General features: G+C 56.9%; 4 protein-coding genes across 4 annotated transcripts; 2 read left to right on the forward strand and 2 right to left on the reverse strand.

The window, feature by feature from the left end:
• Positions 1 to 1,260: 1,260 nt before the first annotated feature.
• Positions 1,261 to 4,533, reverse strand: LTHEOB_12672 (Lipopolysaccharide-modifying protein; the record flags this gene model as incomplete). The annotated part of the gene is made up of 4 exons (XM_035509565.1): positions 1,261 to 1,315; positions 1,377 to 3,289; positions 3,596 to 4,168; positions 4,222 to 4,533. The coding sequence occupies 4 exons, from the start codon at positions 4,531 to 4,533 to the stop codon at positions 1,261 to 1,263; spliced, it is 2,853 nt and encodes a 950-aa protein (XP_035363941.1).
• A 1,562-nt stretch (positions 4,534 to 6,095) lies between these two features.
• Positions 6,096 to 6,922, reverse strand: LTHEOB_12673 (Cysteine dioxygenase; the record flags this gene model as incomplete). Its single annotated transcript, XM_035509566.1, has 4 exons — positions 6,096 to 6,211; positions 6,265 to 6,488; positions 6,541 to 6,585; positions 6,648 to 6,922. 4 exons carry the CDS (start codon positions 6,920 to 6,922, stop codon positions 6,096 to 6,098), a joined length of 660 nt encoding a protein of 219 aa, XP_035363942.1.
• A 646-nt stretch (positions 6,923 to 7,568) lies between these two features.
• On the forward strand, positions 7,569 to 9,232 carry LTHEOB_12674 (Developmentally regulated GTP-binding protein; the record flags this gene model as incomplete). The annotated part of the gene is made up of 11 exons (XM_035509567.1): positions 7,569 to 7,589; positions 7,648 to 7,668; positions 7,724 to 7,766; positions 7,825 to 7,902; positions 7,958 to 7,994; positions 8,050 to 8,120; positions 8,176 to 8,198; positions 8,251 to 8,565; positions 8,620 to 8,976; positions 9,041 to 9,161; positions 9,213 to 9,232. 11 exons carry the CDS (start codon positions 7,569 to 7,571, stop codon positions 9,230 to 9,232), a joined length of 1,107 nt encoding a protein of 368 aa, XP_035363943.1.
• Positions 9,233 to 10,610: 1,378 nt separating this feature from the next.
• On the forward strand, positions 10,611 to 12,365 carry LTHEOB_12675 (Centromere binding protein b; the record flags this gene model as incomplete). Its single annotated transcript, XM_035509568.1, has 3 exons — positions 10,611 to 11,079; positions 11,139 to 11,160; positions 11,216 to 12,365. 3 exons carry the CDS (start codon positions 10,611 to 10,613, stop codon positions 12,363 to 12,365), a joined length of 1,641 nt encoding a protein of 546 aa, XP_035363944.1.
• Positions 12,366 to 16,449: the final 4,084 nt, after the last annotated feature.

Here is a 16,449-nt window from a genome sequence, read left to right on the forward strand (position 1 = left end):
ACCAAATCGCCATCCTCTCTTCTTTTCTATGAGCTCTGATTTAAGCTTACCTGATGGCACACGGGATTTCTAGGTTGTACTACTCTGTATATTGTATGATATGAAGCCCTTTTTTCCTCTTTTCTATCTTACTGGTTCGTACTTTCACCTACTAGTTTTTCGTTTTCTTGCGTACCCAAATGCGTGAGTTACTGATTCATTCGTTTGCTGCACAGTGATGGGATAAGTACTTACAGACTGGTACTGCGTTTGTGCTCGTTCTCTTAAGTTTCTTTTTGCTCTTTTTTGGGGAAATATCGAATATCAGAGGGTTCCAGAATGGGAGTCTGAAGAGAGGAGGGAGAGACAGTGAGAGGATAACTTTGGTTCTATACTTTTTCTACCTCTCTTTTGTTTTTCCTATTTTGGAAAGGGGGGACAGACGTGAGCCTTGGGTTTCTTTTTCTCTTAGGGAGAACGAAAATTCAATAAATTGTGGTCTCCGCAAGACAGTCAGAGACGACGGAAAGAAGGGCTTATTGCGTGCAGCACGGTGGAAAGCAGGCGCTGGCGGATGTGACGCATGGATCCATCGTCTCCAGTGCCTATCTATGAGGTGATGAAACTGAGAGAAAGCCGGCGTGATGATGTGAGTTGGCCGTAAAGCGCGGACTCGGGCTCGACAGCGTGAAAAGGACGTGAAAAATACAGTGATTCACCTCACATACATTTTATACCTTTTCACTTTATTAAAGCATGGCCCGAAAGTAGAACGCGAGTCACAAGAAAGGTGGTATAAAGAGCAGAAGTAACATTAACAAACCATACTACTCTGATATCATGACAAATCCCCTCCCATTCACACGCTATCACAGACCATCCAACGCATCGGCGGTTGTCATTACGGCAAAACTTTCATCGCACGCCAATAGACAAACCGAACGAAAAGGAATTGTCATCATTCGCCCAATCCAACTGAGAAGAAAATTATGCCATTTCCATGCGCGGTCATTCCCATCAGGTCCAGTTATACAGTTTTTTCCTTTAATGCGACGAAGACGAACCAAAAAAAAAAACCTACGAGACAATTTTTCTTGCCTCGAGCAAAGCCAACGTCGGGAGATAGTACAGAGAAAAGGAGGGAATAGAACAAGATAACGCCAAGACGATGCTGTGCGCGCCGGCAGCGATGTGAGGAAAATGAAAAAACCGACTCTATCGTGTTGAATACGAAAGTTAACCAGATTAGAAGACGAGAAAAACAAAGCAAGCGCGTGGTCTTCAAGGGCCGGGGTATCCGATCGTATCTCTGTTGTCGTCGATGAGGCGGCCGTATCTGGTAACACGTCGTTAGAATTCAACATACAAAGGAGGATTGTGGCTTGTGGGAAACTCACTCAAGCAGCAGCCTGAAGAACCAAGCCTCAAAATCCACATTCCTCAACGCCTTCCCCGCCCAGTCGCGCCCCTCGTCCGCCATCTTCTTAGCCACCTTCTTGCCGTCGCTTCCATCACTGCTCGAGAAGAAACGGATAGTCTCAAGCCACTCGTCGCCCCGCAGGGAGAGGGGAACATAATGCAGCCACGGCTGCAGCCAATCCGAGTGCCACTCGCGGAAGACGGCCATCTTATACACCATACTCTTGCTCTGGAGGAAAGCGTAGAAGCGTCCGCTGAAAGCATTTCCATCCATGTCGAGAAGATGCTTGTACGACCAGGCGTCCTGCTGGTCCGCTGCCGGTGCCAGCTTGAAGTACTCCCGCTGGGCGTCGCAGTCACCAGGGTCGCACTGGCCAATGTGCGAGAAGTGGACGTCCATGAGTTCCGCGTAGTCCTTCCTAGACACCGTCTTGGGAGCCCAAACGGGGCCGTTACCTTCGTCGTGCAGCGCCATGATGTTGGCTTTGCCGGGCTCGTTCAAGCGAGAAACCACGTGTTGGCGATGCTGGCGGCGCCAGCCACCGTTACGGCTGAATCCACCGGTTGTTGAACCTCGCCAGTAAAGGCTGTCTGCCTTGTCCTCCCATGCAAGTTCCCGTTCTCTGTCGTACGGCACCTTCCCGTACCAGTACCACGGACTTGGGTACAGGATATCCTGATAACTGCTTATCTTGCTCTGCGAGAAGATGGGGAAGAGCTCCTGTACGAGATTGAAGGCATTTGGCCGGTCGAAGAAACCGAAAGTAGAGGATAACGAAGGAGAGTTGCAGATGTCCGAGAAGGCTGAAGCATTGTAGATGAAGCCAAGATCACCGGCGGCATACGCGGTCAAGTTATCCTTTGGATGTTCGTCGAGGCTCCGCGATTGGCTTTCTGGCGGGCAGGAGAGGCGAGAATGTGTCCAAGTTCCTTGATGCGCAAACCGGTTGAAGCGGGTCGTTTTGACTTCCTCAATTCGTTTACCACTGTTCATGTCTTTCGGACGCTTAGAGAACTGATTCTTCGGCGGCTCGATGGCTGAAGCCACAGACGTGCGGGCATTCTTGGCACGTTCCACAAGGCGGGACAGCTCGTCATTCGGTACAACGACGCGGGGCTCATCGTGAATGTTGAAAGCAAGGTCCATGTCCGGAAGGAAAGCGAGAAAGCTTTTCATCATACCCAACGTCGCCTCTCTCTGCCAATCTTGGCCGCCTTCGACGTGCGTAGCTTGGCCGTCCCTGATCAACAACCCGATAAGAGCATTTTCACTATGGCCAATGGCTTCCCTGACGCGGGAGCGGATTGTAGCCGGTTCCAGCGCCCAAAACGGTAGTAATGAATGATAGATCGAGTCGTAGCCATCGTCGATAAGCGGGACGCCTTTCCTCTTCGCGAAATCAAACCACCGATCGAAGTTGGGAGGCGGCGGAACTCCATAGCGCCGTCGGTACTCGGCCACGGCATCGCCCAGGGTTTGCGATTGGCGTGACAATACTTGCTCCCAGTTCTTTTCTGCGCCCTTGACCAAATGTTCGATAGGGTGCACATCGGGCGAAGGGAGCGCAAGCGGGCGGAGGGCATCGCCTGGTGGCGCAAATTCGGTGTTTTGATCATGGGGCGCGGCGCCGTAGAGGGGGTCGAACTTCGAAACCGATTGGCGCAAATAACCTATGCTAAGCAAAACGAAGGAGACCACCGATAGCACGGTCAGAAACTGTTTAGCTAGCACCATGCTGCCGGCCGGAGGGTTGAACAAGGATAGAGCGCCGGCACCGCTGTAGATGAAAGCGAACCAGAAGCTCGTGAAGGACGGAGCAGCATAAGAACGAGCAACGAGAAGGGCAGCCACCGTCGAGCAGGCAGTAGGAAAAGCTCCAGCCTGGCGGATCTAGAGAAGCAATCGTATCAGCATCCGCGACGTGAGGTGTCTTGTCGGGTCGGTGGTGGGGGAGAAGAGCACGAGGTATGGCATTCCAGGCGCGACCGAAGGGAGGCGTGCAATCATGCTCGCGCGCCCAAATCGGGGAATTGGCATGAACCGACGCGCAATCGAGCAGGTTTGCGGCGCCCAAACCGAAATGGGTGAGACGCCGGACGGTTGAAGATAAGGCGGGAAACCCAGGTATAAGCAGCACGCACAGGGAGATAGTGCGAAAGTGCTAGCGGCGGGAAATTGCATGGGACCCGAACTCACCATCGAGAAGAGCGTCAAGTGCTTGACTGCAGACATAGAGGCTAGTTGCAACCCATACTGCAGCGCCCACAGCCATCCCGGATGCTCCCAGACGCCGACTGCGTCATCGTTATTCAATCCGTGGTATATCGTGTCGGTCCTGAAACTGCGCTCGACGATGAAGGCAAGCACGAAGCAGGCGGGCGCAACGACGGCCGACGTATCCCTCAGGGACACCAACCAGGCGTCAGACCGGATCACGGTGTTGGAACGAGGCCGCATCGGGATGATGGGCGACGGGCCGTTACTCATGCTTGGCTTGTAGTCCCTGATCGAGGTTATGGCATGCTCGATGACCAGCAGCGCAATGCTGGTCAGAAGCGCGCTGCACAGCGACAGGGCCAGCACATGCGGCAGGATTGTTGCGACGCTGAGCCCGCCTGCGCCTGCCACAGTCAGCACGGCCAGCATCCGGTTCGAAATGTCGTAGCGGCCGGCGTCCGGGCCCTGGAGGTCCTCGATGGTCATGAAAGGGGAGCTGCGGGCGACGACATCGGCGGAGCGCAGCGCACACAGCGTTGCTGGAAGGAGCGCCTGCATGTCGAGTCAATGCTGCGGGTCTTCTCTACGGGCCATTTCCAGCATACCTTGGTCCACCATATGCCTTCCTGGTCGTGTGCCGTCTGCTCGCAGACTGCGGCAAGAGCAAGCAGAGCGCCGGCGGTCCAGCTGTACCGCCTCCTGAGCGCATTATCCCAACCGGTCCAGAGACCGATGCGCGCACTACTGTATGTCCATAGCAGGGCCCACGAAACGGCGGCGATGAGCAGCGAGTGCTCGGGCGACTGAGCGAGAGCGGAGAGAGCGGAGGAGACGAGGAAAGCGGCAACGATTGCAGTCGGCGAGCGCGCGGAGAAGGACTGAAGGTGCGCTACGTGCGGCGGCAGCGCCAGTGGCATTGGGTATTCTTTCGTGTCGAGTGACGGCTTTCTGCACGCCCCGTCATGTCTTGTCGTCGTGTCGTCTGCGCGTTCAGGGCCGCGAGGCTTGAGTCGCCCGGTGATCTGAACCGTGTCCTTGGCATCCCGTCTGCTGCCACCGCGCCGCAGCGCCCCCTCAACCGCACTCCGCGCCGACGTGGCTGCCGGCTGCAGGCCTAGGCCTTCGGCCGCGCGTAGCTTTGCATCCCATCGCTCGCATCCCGGGGAGAGAGTCCAGGTGGAGCCCGCCGTCCTTTGTACGAAACCAAGTCGCGCTCAGCCTCAAAGGATGCGCACACCGCCAAGCAGCCGCGGAATAAGCACTCTCTCTGGCCCTTGAAACAGCGTCGAGAGGAAACGTATTCGCGCGTGTGGATCACCTTCGTACTCGCGTGTCGCGCTCCCCCAGACCCGTCTTCCCGGCAGATCACATCATTATCCTCCACGGCACGGTTCGTCTCGTGTTATGATCATAGCACTTCGGCCCTGCGCTTTAGCCAGCTGCTAAAATCCACGATGCTTTTGCCAGACGGCCCGCGGCTGTGGCTGCCTGGCATTGCGAGCCCTCCCGTTTTTAAACTCCAGTAGCTCCCGCCCATGCCAGTGCGCTCCCACCCCAACCTGCAATCAGCGGCTCAGCCATCCTTCTCTCCCCGCGCACGAACCTTCCACTTCAATGCCCGCCGCGGGACGGGAGTCTGTGGAGATGTCGAGCGCGGCTGCTAGCGGCGCCTGGATCCGGCCGTGGGTTGTGAGCCCAACGCTACTCCGCCGACTGAGACACCACACACGGTCACCCCTCGCTGTCCGATGACGCTATTCTTCATGCACGCTGCCTGAAGAATGAAGGAATCGCAGGAATCTGCTGTCGTCTGAGGACCAGTCAAGCCTGCTTTCTTTTTCCCCTCCGCACCGGCGATTCCCGCGCGGTCATGGTGATTCGGCTCTGGACGTATCCTGTAATTTCCTGCCCGCCTTGCCGTCTGCTTTGTCGAAGGAGCCGCGTGAATGGCCTGTAGCCTGCCTGCGTCTGCGGCGGCTACCGTTATCCGGACTACTCTCAACTCCGGTTCATCCTGCTGCTTCACCAGAGGTAGTGCTTTCGCTCCTCCAACCAAAGCGAGGAGTGTAGTCAGGCGCTCCGCAATGCTTGAAAGATACAAACAACTGTGCGGCTTCGGGAAATCAACCCGAGCCGTTCAGGCGATCTGATAATAGCACCACTTTGTCAGGCGCTTGGACACCAACAGCATGAGAAGTGGGTACATAGCTTATAATTTCCGTTGAGGACGGCAGGCAATGAAACAACAGACTAAAGATGCTTGCCCATACAGTTTGAAATCAGATCACTCCGCTGGACGAGAAGGGGATATCCGCGCCAGAAAAAGAAAGCCCGAAAACGATAACTCGGGAAAGTCAACGACTCGTTGATGTCGACCCGAAACCTGACCCGTAACTCCCGTGCCCTCCAATGATAAAGACGCGGCGGGAATCATTACGCTGGCTAGCTCCGGCCTAGGCAGGAAGAGGCGGCCACAGCCTCAGAGCTTGTGACCAACGACAGAGAAGAAGTTGCATTGCGAGACGTGACTGGCCTTCCCCGTCTTCTCGTCGAATATCTGGCAGCCAAAGTACTCGGCATTGGGCGGCGTGTAGACTAAGCCCTCCGCGTTAGCCGCATCTGGCAAATGTGGGACAGGGTGCACTTACGGTGAAGCGACACGGCCACGTTTTCGGGATCCGGATTGGAGATCCTGTGGAGCCCCAGCTGATCGGACATGTACGTGACTCCGTTTTCATGATAGAGCGTTTCCTTCTTGACCTGCGGGGGTGCCGGCTTCCCCTCTTTGGCCAGGTCTGGATCGGGCCACGAGAACAGGGTCTCCTTCAGCGTACCCTTGAGGACCTTCATTACGCAGTGGGCATTCGCATGGCTGATGAACCCGTCAGTAGAGCGCGCGGGTACAAAGGGTGTAGGCGGCTGACTCGTGAATGGGGGAGCCCTTGCCGGGAGTCCAGACTAGTATAAGCCTGCGGGGTCGGTCAGCCTTAATTCTGGGGGATCCGAATCACAGGCGCTGCGGAACGCGTACAGATTTGATTTGCCATTTCCTTTGTCTACTAGGTTTCTAGTGTAGTTTCGGCTGTAGTCGCCCAAGGCGTACTTCTGCCACTCGGATGGACTGGAAGTGTACCTTTCCATCAGGGCTTGGAGCTCCGCGGGATCGACGTCTTCTGAGTCTATACCGGAGGAAGGCCCGAGGACTCGGCTCAGGTCCTGGACAAGCGTATGGAACGCGTCCAGCTCCTGCGTCTTGGGAAGCCCGGGGCTGGGCACTGAGGCAACGCTGGTGTCGAAAGCAGTCATGATTGTAAAAATGAATGCAGTGAAGCTGGTTACCAAGGGAGGGAAACGGGCGCCCTTAAAAACGAGTCGCGCATGCAAAAGGAGAGGTCGGCGACCACCTCTAAGCGTGCCCCGAGGTACGTAACGCCGGCTACTGTCGGTGAAGCGCGAGAGGATAGGCTCAAGGAGCGTTATCAGGTACCACCTGCGATCAGTGAGGGTAGCAGACGCGTACGCTGGCTGCAGTAAGGAGCCGAGCACAGCAGCAGAGTGAATTGCGTGATTCACCGGCGAATGTCAACAGGGAAAGTGCTGTGCATGCCTGTTCGAAAACAGCAACAGGGAGCCTGAGGCAGTTATCAGATCAGGTGCAGAAAGTTCTCCTGGAGCGAACCGGTGGCGTCCGTCCGATCTCCGGCCTTCGCCGCGCTGACGAGAAGTGGTGCCTTGATGCCTGCGCTGCCTCCGCCAACCGAAGATCTGCCCCACGTTTTTCTGATTGGCACGTCATAAGAATTTCCACGACTCTCGCGCATATCGACAACCCGCAACCACCAACTGTCCGCGCGACTGCCCCGCCCAACGAGCTCCCGCAGCAATCCATCGAACCTCCTCTACCTTCTCGCATCTCTTTCAACGCCGCGTCGAGCACGCAAAAACCGGCATCATGGCGACAACGGTGGACAAGGTGCGTGGCGGCAGCGAAGCTTTTTCATAGCAGCAGCAGCTAACATGCGTCGCAACAGATCAAGGAAATCGAGACCGAGGTGCGTCCCAGCCAGCCCAATGATCCCGCGACAGCACATTGCTCACGCCGCACAGATGGCTCGGACCCAGAAGAACAAGGCAACGTCGTTCCACTTGGGTACGCACCAGCGCACGCGCACAAGCAAGGCCGACGGCTTGGCTGACAGCCCCAATAGGACAGTTGAAGGCGAAGCTTGCGAAGTTGAAGAAGGAGCTTATGACCCCGTCAGGTGGCGGCGGCGGCGGCGGTGGTGGTATGGCGCCCTTGAATGTTCTGTGCCTTGGATGAGGAGCTCACTCCGGTGACAGTTGGTTTCGACGTGGCGCGAACTGGTGTGGCTAGTGTGTGAGTATAAGATACCGATATGCGCACGTGGTTCAAAAACTGACGCAATCATTAGTGGCTTCATCGGTTTCCCCTCAGTCGGTAAATCGACACTGATGAGCAGGTTGACGGGACAGCATTCCGAAGGTGCGCCACCTACATCTCAAAGTATCTGGAAAATGATAGCTGACACTCGGCTCAGCTGCGGCATATGAGTTCACCACGGTGAGTGTTGCGTGTGGGTGATCCGCGAGGGCGAGACTGACATTGCGTATAGCTCACAACCGTTCCCGGACAAGTTGTTTACAACGGCGCTAAGATCCAGATTCTCGACTTGCCTGGTATCATTCAGGGTGCCAAGGATGGCAAAGGAAGAGGTCGTCAGGTCATCGCCGTCGCAAAGACGTGCCACCTTATTTTCATCGTCCTGGATGTCAACAAGCCGCTGACCGACAAGCGCATCATCGAGACGGAACTGGAGGGCTTCGGAATCCGCATCAACAAGAGCCCGCCCAACATTGTTTTCAAGAAGAAGGATACCGGTGGTATCAACATCACTAACACAGTGCCCCTGAATAATATCGATCATGACGTAAGAAGCTCCTTCCTGAAGAAGAGCGCACTCCGCTAAATTTCCGCACCGCAGGAGATCAAAGCCGTCATGAAGGAGTACAAGATTACGTCGGCAGATATTGCCATCCGTTGCGACGCCACGATTGACGACCTTATTGACGTGCTGGAGGCCAAGAGCAGGGCGTACATTCCGGTTATCTACGCGCTAAACAAGATCGATGCCATCACGATCGAGGAGCTTGACCTCCTGTACCGGATTCCGAACGCGTGTCCCATCAGCTCGGAGCACGGATGGAACATTGACGAGCTGCTGGAGCAGATGTGGGAAAAGCTCAACCTGCGGCGCGTGTACACGAAGCCCAAGGGCAAGCTGCCGGATTATACCGAGCCCGTTGTGCTGAGGGCATCGGCGTGTACGGTGGAGGATTTCGTAAGTCACCCAGTCTGGCGCTTAGCCCGGAGATTTCCACCCTGCTGACTCGGCCGGCGGCAAGTGTAATCAAATCCACAAGAGCATCTTGGAGCAGTTCAAGCATGCGATTGTGTACGGCAAGTCGGTCAAGCACCAGCCGCAGCGGGTGGGACTGAGCCACCAGCTCGAGGACGAGGACATCTGTAAGTGCGGCAGGCTTCGGCGGGCGCGGTGGACGCTAACGGCACGACTAGTGACCATCGTCAAGCGGTGATCCCGCAGTCGCCAGCAGGCAGCCCGACGGACCCAGGGCAGCGGGTGTGGCGCCGAAAATTTCGGAGCAGATCAAATGCAATTGTTGATTGTCGCGTGCGGGCCCGGTCAGGGCGGCGCTCCGGGCATGGATTGGTGCTTAGGCGTTATGGGAAGTGGAGGCCCTTGGTATTTATTCCAGTTTGCGCCTCGGGATTTTTACAATATTTGATCGACAGGCGACGCCTGACCAGCAACCCCACGGCGCTCTTGGCCATGACAGGCTCGTGCAGGCGGACCAGCCAGACGGCGCTATCGACGGTGTCTTACGCTTCCCAGGACGTCGGCCGGCATTGGGGCGCGCTGGAGAGAGGAAATAATACGAAGATGATCGGCTTGGTTTTTGCGGCTTTTTCTTTTTCCCCGCTGGTGATTCGTGGACCAGGCCCAATTTGCAGGGGCCGCTCGGCCACCGCCTTCAAGCAGCGACTCAGCAGGCCGCGGGCGTCGCCCCGGGCGCCAAAACTGACGTTGGCTCCGCTGCTGACACCCGGGCCAGCGCTGGCGGCCGCGCTTGGGCGGCCGCTATCGTCGCGAGGGCTGGATGTGCGACGGGCAGGGCAGGGCAGCCGATCTTCGATTCGTGCGCGCGCGCCGGGGTTTCGTCAGCCCTTTTGCTGCCCGTCGTATGCGCTCTCGCTGCACGCCGCCACGCAGGCACGCAACAACGGCGGCGCGACACAGATCTCTCGCGTGCCGGCGCGGTCACGCCTCAGGCGTTGATTAGCCGGCAAGGCATCTCAGTCAAGCTCTGGCAGCGGCGCCTCGCCTTCCCACTGGCTCCCGCCGCCCGCCCGCGCCCCGTCGAGGGCGCGCCTGAGGGCAGCGCCGGCCGATCCTAGCCTGGCATGGCCCGTATCGCGCCGCTGCCCGCCAGCCCCAGCAGTGCCCATGCCCGTTTAAACGATGGACGAGCAGCCATTTCCCCATCCTATGCCCAAGCTCGAAACAAAACAGGGGCCTCTGCGCATCTCGTCCCGCTTCTGCACCCGCATCGCACCGCACCGCTGCGCACCGTACCTAGGCTACCAGACGGCCTGGGCAGACCCTACCTCACCTCCACACCTCCCGCCGCGCCCGCCCTGCAGGACCCGGCCCATCACCGCCGCATATGTGAGAGCAGAGTGTCAGCGCAGCCCCGTCTTGTTTCACCCAGCGCCGCTCTGCTTTTTCCTTGCGCCGTGGTACCAAGTGTTTCGCTTCGTCAGGAACCGTCCTCTATGCATGCACGCTGCCGATTCTGAATACCCAGGAACACCACTCCCCGCCCATGTGCCCGCCCTACTTGACCACCCAGACGTCCGCGTAGACACGACTCCATCCTCCCCACCGCAGTCGCCATGAGCCACCTGGGCATGGAGCACGAGCAGCACCATCCCCATCCAGACCAAGGATACCACGACGCCACCGGTCAGTGGGTCGACAGCAGCGCCCACTATCCGCAGTCCCAGCACCACTCGCCCGTCCACGACTACAATGGATTCTACAATCCTCTCCCCATGGAGCCCATGTACTCGCAGGGAATGTCCCAGGGCATGCCGCCACCGCCACCGCGAACGACCCACCAGCAGCTCCAGCCGCTCATCATGCCTCAATGGCCGAGCATGTTGACCAGCCAGTCCAACTATGCCCCGCCGCCCATGTACTCGGCGCCCGCGCCCGTCCCCGTCTCAGCCACGCCTACTCCAGTCTCGGCCACGTCGACGCGCTCGTCGGGCACTCCCAGGAAGACGCTGACGGACAACGACCGTCGGCGCATGTGTCTCTACCACGAGGAAAACCCCACGGTCAAGCAGACCGAGATAGGAGGTGAGTCATGTTTGGCCGGTACCCCGCGCGCGCGCACGCGCTGACGTCTGTCTCACCAGCTATGTTCGGCGTGGAACGAAGGTATGGACAGCCGCACCCCTCAGCCGAGCCCCCCTCTCTAACCTCTCGTGTGCAGCACGGTGTCCAAGGTGCTGCGGCAGAAGGAGAAGTACTTGTATCAAGATGACGGGAGCCGCTCCCCGATCAAGAGGTCAAAGGGAAAGTTTCCAGACATAGAACGAGCGCTGTCAAACTGGGCCCGCAACCACCAGAGGTCGGGTCTGCCTTTGACGGACGCCATGATCAAGGAGAAGGCGCGCTTCTTTGCAACGTCGGTCGGAAACTCCGACAGCCATATGAAGGCGAATAGCAACACTTGGCTGGAGAAGTTCAAGCAGAAGAACAACCTCATGGGAGCAGGAACAAAGTCACGGAAGAGCTCCATCGCTGAAGAGTCGGAAGCATCGAATTCCGGGTCGACGACGCACACGCCGAATGGAATCTCGCCGACGTCGCCCAGCGGCGTCGCGTCGCCGTCGTCGATAACGCTGAGCTCGATGAAGAGCGAAGAGAACCTCAAGACGGAGAGCCCTGACAGCTTTGGAGACATTTCCAGCGGCCACCGTCCTTTCCCTCACTCGCAGAGTAACACATCCCTCTCCAGTGTGTTCACTGATGCGGCAGGCTCGACCTTTTCGGCCGGCCCCACGAGTCCGACGTCGCCCTTCTTCACGCCCGACTCTGCCTGCGGACCCAGTCCTTTCATGCCGTCCCAGCAGTCACGCATGCCGCCGGGCAGCCAGGGACTCCAGAGGTCGCGAAGTCAGACCTTCCCAGCACTTGGAATAGATCCGTACGGCTCACCTCCATCATCATCAGAGGCAGAAACACCGCGATACGTCACGTCGGCCGCACTCGACTCGCCGATATCGGACCCACCTCTCAGCGGCGTTGAGGAGACGATGCATTCGGGTCTTCCGCTGAAAACCAGTTCGATGCAGCCGCCCCCACTCCCGGCCATTACCCCTGTTACGACGACGCAGCAGGTGTCGCCCATCAGCCCGGGCAGCAGTTCTGCTTCTTCGCCGACGCAGGAAGATGCCCGACGAGCACTGGAGCTGGTCATGAGCTTCTTCCAGCAGCAGCCGAGCGGCTTCGTCGAGCCGCAGGAGTACGTCACGATAGGGAAGCTGATGGAGAAGCTGAAGCTTCAGCGAGGCGGCGGCGAGTCGCTCCCGGGTGGAATGCACCGCATACCGGAGCAGGAGTTTGGAAGAAAGAGCTAAGGGACATTTGGCTCTCTCTCGGTTGGAGGGCGTTTTGGCCATTTTTTCCCACCAAGTTACATACGGAACACCACATACCCACTTTCTGCAAAAATTTCTCGGTCTCTACTGGAATCGGTCGATATCTACGAAATTGCTGATTTTCACCGGCGTCATAACGAGCGGACGGGTATACAGGACGGTAAACGGTATGAGGATATACATCATCAGAGTACAGCTTTGCTGGGGCACCGGACCGTGTGTATTCCCATATATTTTTTCGGTATTATTTTTTAGTTGGATTCGATAGTTCATTTCACGGGAACCTCGCAAACGGGGACGGACGACAATGGAGTTGGAGAGGGACACGACGATCTCATATTGTTTGTTCAACCATCTGCCTGGCCCAATTTCCGGTACAGCTCTCTCGCCTTCTGTAGCTACTTTTCTTGGTTCTCTCTGGCCTGTGTCGACTAGTTTTCCCAGCGCTCTCTTTCACAGACGGTGTGCTAGCTGGTGTCGCGGAGGGGAAGCCAACACAAAAAAAGATTTCTGGACGAACCGCTCGCGCGGGCCTTCATCTCATTCTCTTTCTGGTTTGGTTGCGCTAGCTCGTTTGACTGCGTTCTCGCTATATCCAAGTCTTGGTATTGCTATTCTACTGCTGCTGCTGCTACAACGTCACTCATCCATGCTGTCCCCACCGAGGTTCATGCAGCGCACATGAAAGAACGGGAACCGGCGTCGAGTCTCCTTACTTCACAGGCAAAGCCCGGGGAGCGACAGCGGCGCACCGACCACCCTGGGGGGCGTGTAGGCCATGCGGGCGGTCGCAGATCCGGCCTGAACACTCTCACTTCTCTCGACCGCGGGAGGAACGCCTCGCGTCGAGCGGCTGGCTGCATAACGGTACCGACCAGAGTCTTTTCTTTTTGCAGCCGTCACACAAAGTCAGTCTCGCGTGGTGTGGTACGACAGCGGTGAGAATCTGGAGAGAGCGGGCGCGGCAAAGCGTGCGAGGAAGATCGGCCGCTATACGTGCGAGGGTAAGGATGGGCCGCACGCGAGGGGGCTCCGGTTGGACAACAGTAGGACAAGAGCGCTGCCCAACTCCCGGCCGGGGGAGGAGCCGATGGTAGAGAGTCTCTCTCAAACACGCAGCAGAAGGCGAAGCGAAACCCGGCGCTGCGGTTACACATGAAGGCTGGCAACAAGGGCTCCATCCTGCGCAACCGAAGTCGCGCGACAGACGGGATGCCCCCTCGTCGTCGTCGTCGTCCATCCCATCATCGCACCTTCCCTCCGTCCCCATCTTGCCGGGAGCCCCGATCCATCGCCTGGCCCATGCCATGCCTGCTATGATATGCTTGCTCGTCGCTTTCGCCCGCCCACCCCCCTCTCGCCCATTCTCTCTGCCTCGGCGGCCTTGGGCCCCCATCTTTATCCGCCGACTAACCTTCTCGCTTGCTCGTCTCGATCCTTCCCCGAATTCCGATGCCCTTATATCTCTGCTTCCTCCTCTCGGCTCTCATCCGTGCCCGGCCCCCAAATGCCAAAAATATGCACGTGTCCCCTGACATTTGGCTTTTTGTCCACAACCACAAGGTTTACGGCCATCGTCATTATCGACATCATTGGGCGAGATTAGGAGCGGCTGGGGGGCTGGTCCTACCCTGACCCGGGATACGGCCGGGGGGAACAAGAGACTGAGTTGGAACGGGAGAGCCGCAGAACCCTGCTTTTTTCTTGTCCACTTTTTGTTCCCATCTTATTTCCTCGGCACTGCCTCCCCTCCCCATTTCCCCGTCGGTTTCTCCTTTGGGACTTCTGTATAACACAGTCCGCATGCGGCAAGCGAAGGGAAGGAAGGGGCGAGGGATTAGGGCAGAACGGGGGGGCAGGCTTACGAGGCTTAGACGGCTTTTTTCGGAGGGGGGAAGGGGCGCGAGCGGTTGTGGGGAGGCTTGCAGCGGGCCAGCCGGTATGTACGCAGCCGCATCCGCGCCCGCCAGCCACATTTTGCACGGCATCTCACGCGTACGAGAAGAAGATGATGGTCCCTCTTTGTGTCTCTCAACGCGGTGATATGAGACGACGGGATTAAAAATTCATTATGCAGGCGCTGGGGGGGTGGTTGGGGGGGATAGTTGGGCAGGATTAAGCCAACGGACGACTACTCACCGTTTAGCCCCGGAACGTGTCTGCTTTGGGGAGACGCAGAACGCAAACAAGCCCATATCTGGCCTTTTCGGACTGATGTTTATTTTTTATTTTTTCTCTCTCTCTTCTTCCTCCTTCTCTCTACACACCGCCCGATCCCCCGCCTCAGCTAGGGCAAGAGAAGGGCCTGGCTGGCAAGCCCACATCGGCCAGCCAGCTCATACCTACATACATACGTTACCGCTCGCGCGGCTAGGCCTTGTTCTAGGTAGTTCCCCCCAGTAGCAGCAGCCCGCGCCCCCCTCCCACTCCCGCTGTTTTTCTCCACATGAGATACAAACGCGGACAGCTCTTGTCTCTATTCCCTCAGTTCCGCTGCAGGGCTACCGGCTGGGAAAACAAGCCACGATCGGCACGTCCAATTGTGTCTCCACATTGCAAGGGAAGAAAGAGGAGAAAAAAGCAAAAAAAACAAAGAGGCGCGCGGAACTAGTCAAACGTTGTTCCTTTCCCACATGTAGTATCCCGTTTCTCATTACCGATGATTTGTCATGGTGCCCTTTCGGTTTGTGGAGCCCAGCTGAACGGAGTTTTCCCCGTTTTTTCCTGACTCCTCCTCCTTGCCCCAACCCCCAACCAACAAGTAGTTCCGGCCCATCGAAGATACTATAGCTGTCCGCCGATCCAATGAGTCGTACATATACGTTACGGCACTTACGATTTTCAGCTCGCCCCCATGTGAAAGGACCAAAAAAAGGCCGGAGTGCGTCAAGCGAATGAAAACGGGTGAAGTGGGAAATCGCGAAAAAGCCATCCCAGATCCCTCCCTTCCTCTGTGGTATGCAGGGCTTACGCCACATAATCATAAGGATGAGACAAGAAAAGGCGACAAAAAGATGATGGATGGAAAATCGAAATCCACGCAAGCTCCTCCCCCATTTCAAAGTGGGCTGACCAATCTTCTGTAGTAGTAGCAAGAAACAGGGATGTCGTATCGTAGGTTGCATCTTGCCGTCAAAGCTTCCTGCCGTTAGGCAAGTTTTTCCTGGTTTTTTCCCTCCCCTTCGCTGGCGCTGCTGCTGCTGCTACTGCGGGCCAGGCATATGCGGGCAGGCGTTTGCGTGTGTGCGCGAGCGAGTGAGAACTGCTGGAATCTGAAAAATGCGAGCTGCTGTGCGACATACAACGCGCATGGCGCATACGTTAGCTCCACAACCCAGCCCAAAACCAAGAAACAAAAAATATGAGGGAAAGGGATGAAGGAATGAGGAGCCAGTTCGTCAACCCATCACGAACCACTGGGGGGGAGCCAAGCAAAGCAGGAAAGCGGGGCTCTTGTCTCTTTCTTTCGTGCTGCTTGCTGCTGCTGGACGGAATGTTCCTTTGGCTTCGTGTCGTCTTGTCTTTATTCTCTTTCATCCGCAGTACCGAATGATGACAATGCAGCAAATGGATGGATTTGCCGATGACGACGATTGCTGATGATGACGATGACGATGCATCCGATCTTGCATCTGATGCTTGATCGCATTTTTGTTTTTTTCTATCTCACCGTTTTTTCTTTGGGGAGCGAGAGAGGGCTTGCTTGCGTGGCAATGCTCGTGTGTATACTTGGTATACTGTACTGTACGTATTTCTTTCCCCACCCCACGCGCACACATGTATTGGACATGCGAGCACGTCCTCTCATGTCTTGATACGTGTACTGAAGTATGCGCGTATAAGGTGACATCCTTCAAGTCACTTTCTTGCCTATCATCTGCACACAGACTTTTGTAATGATTATTGAAAAGTCAGGCCGCCTGGTCTTGCTTATCGTTCTCCCCGGCCATCACTAGCTCCTCTCCACCACCTTGACTTCTACTAGTCTCAGCCATGGGGAGTCGACAGGGCTGAAAAATGTCTAGACTAAGAAAAGCATCAAGAGATCTAGCCAATGGACGCA

Source organism: Lasiodiplodia theobromae, assembly GCF_012971845.1.
Source record: "Lasiodiplodia theobromae strain AM2As chromosome Unknown scaffold_70, whole genome shotgun sequence".
NCBI lineage: Eukaryota > Fungi > Ascomycota > Dothideomycetes > Botryosphaeriales > Botryosphaeriaceae > Lasiodiplodia > Lasiodiplodia theobromae.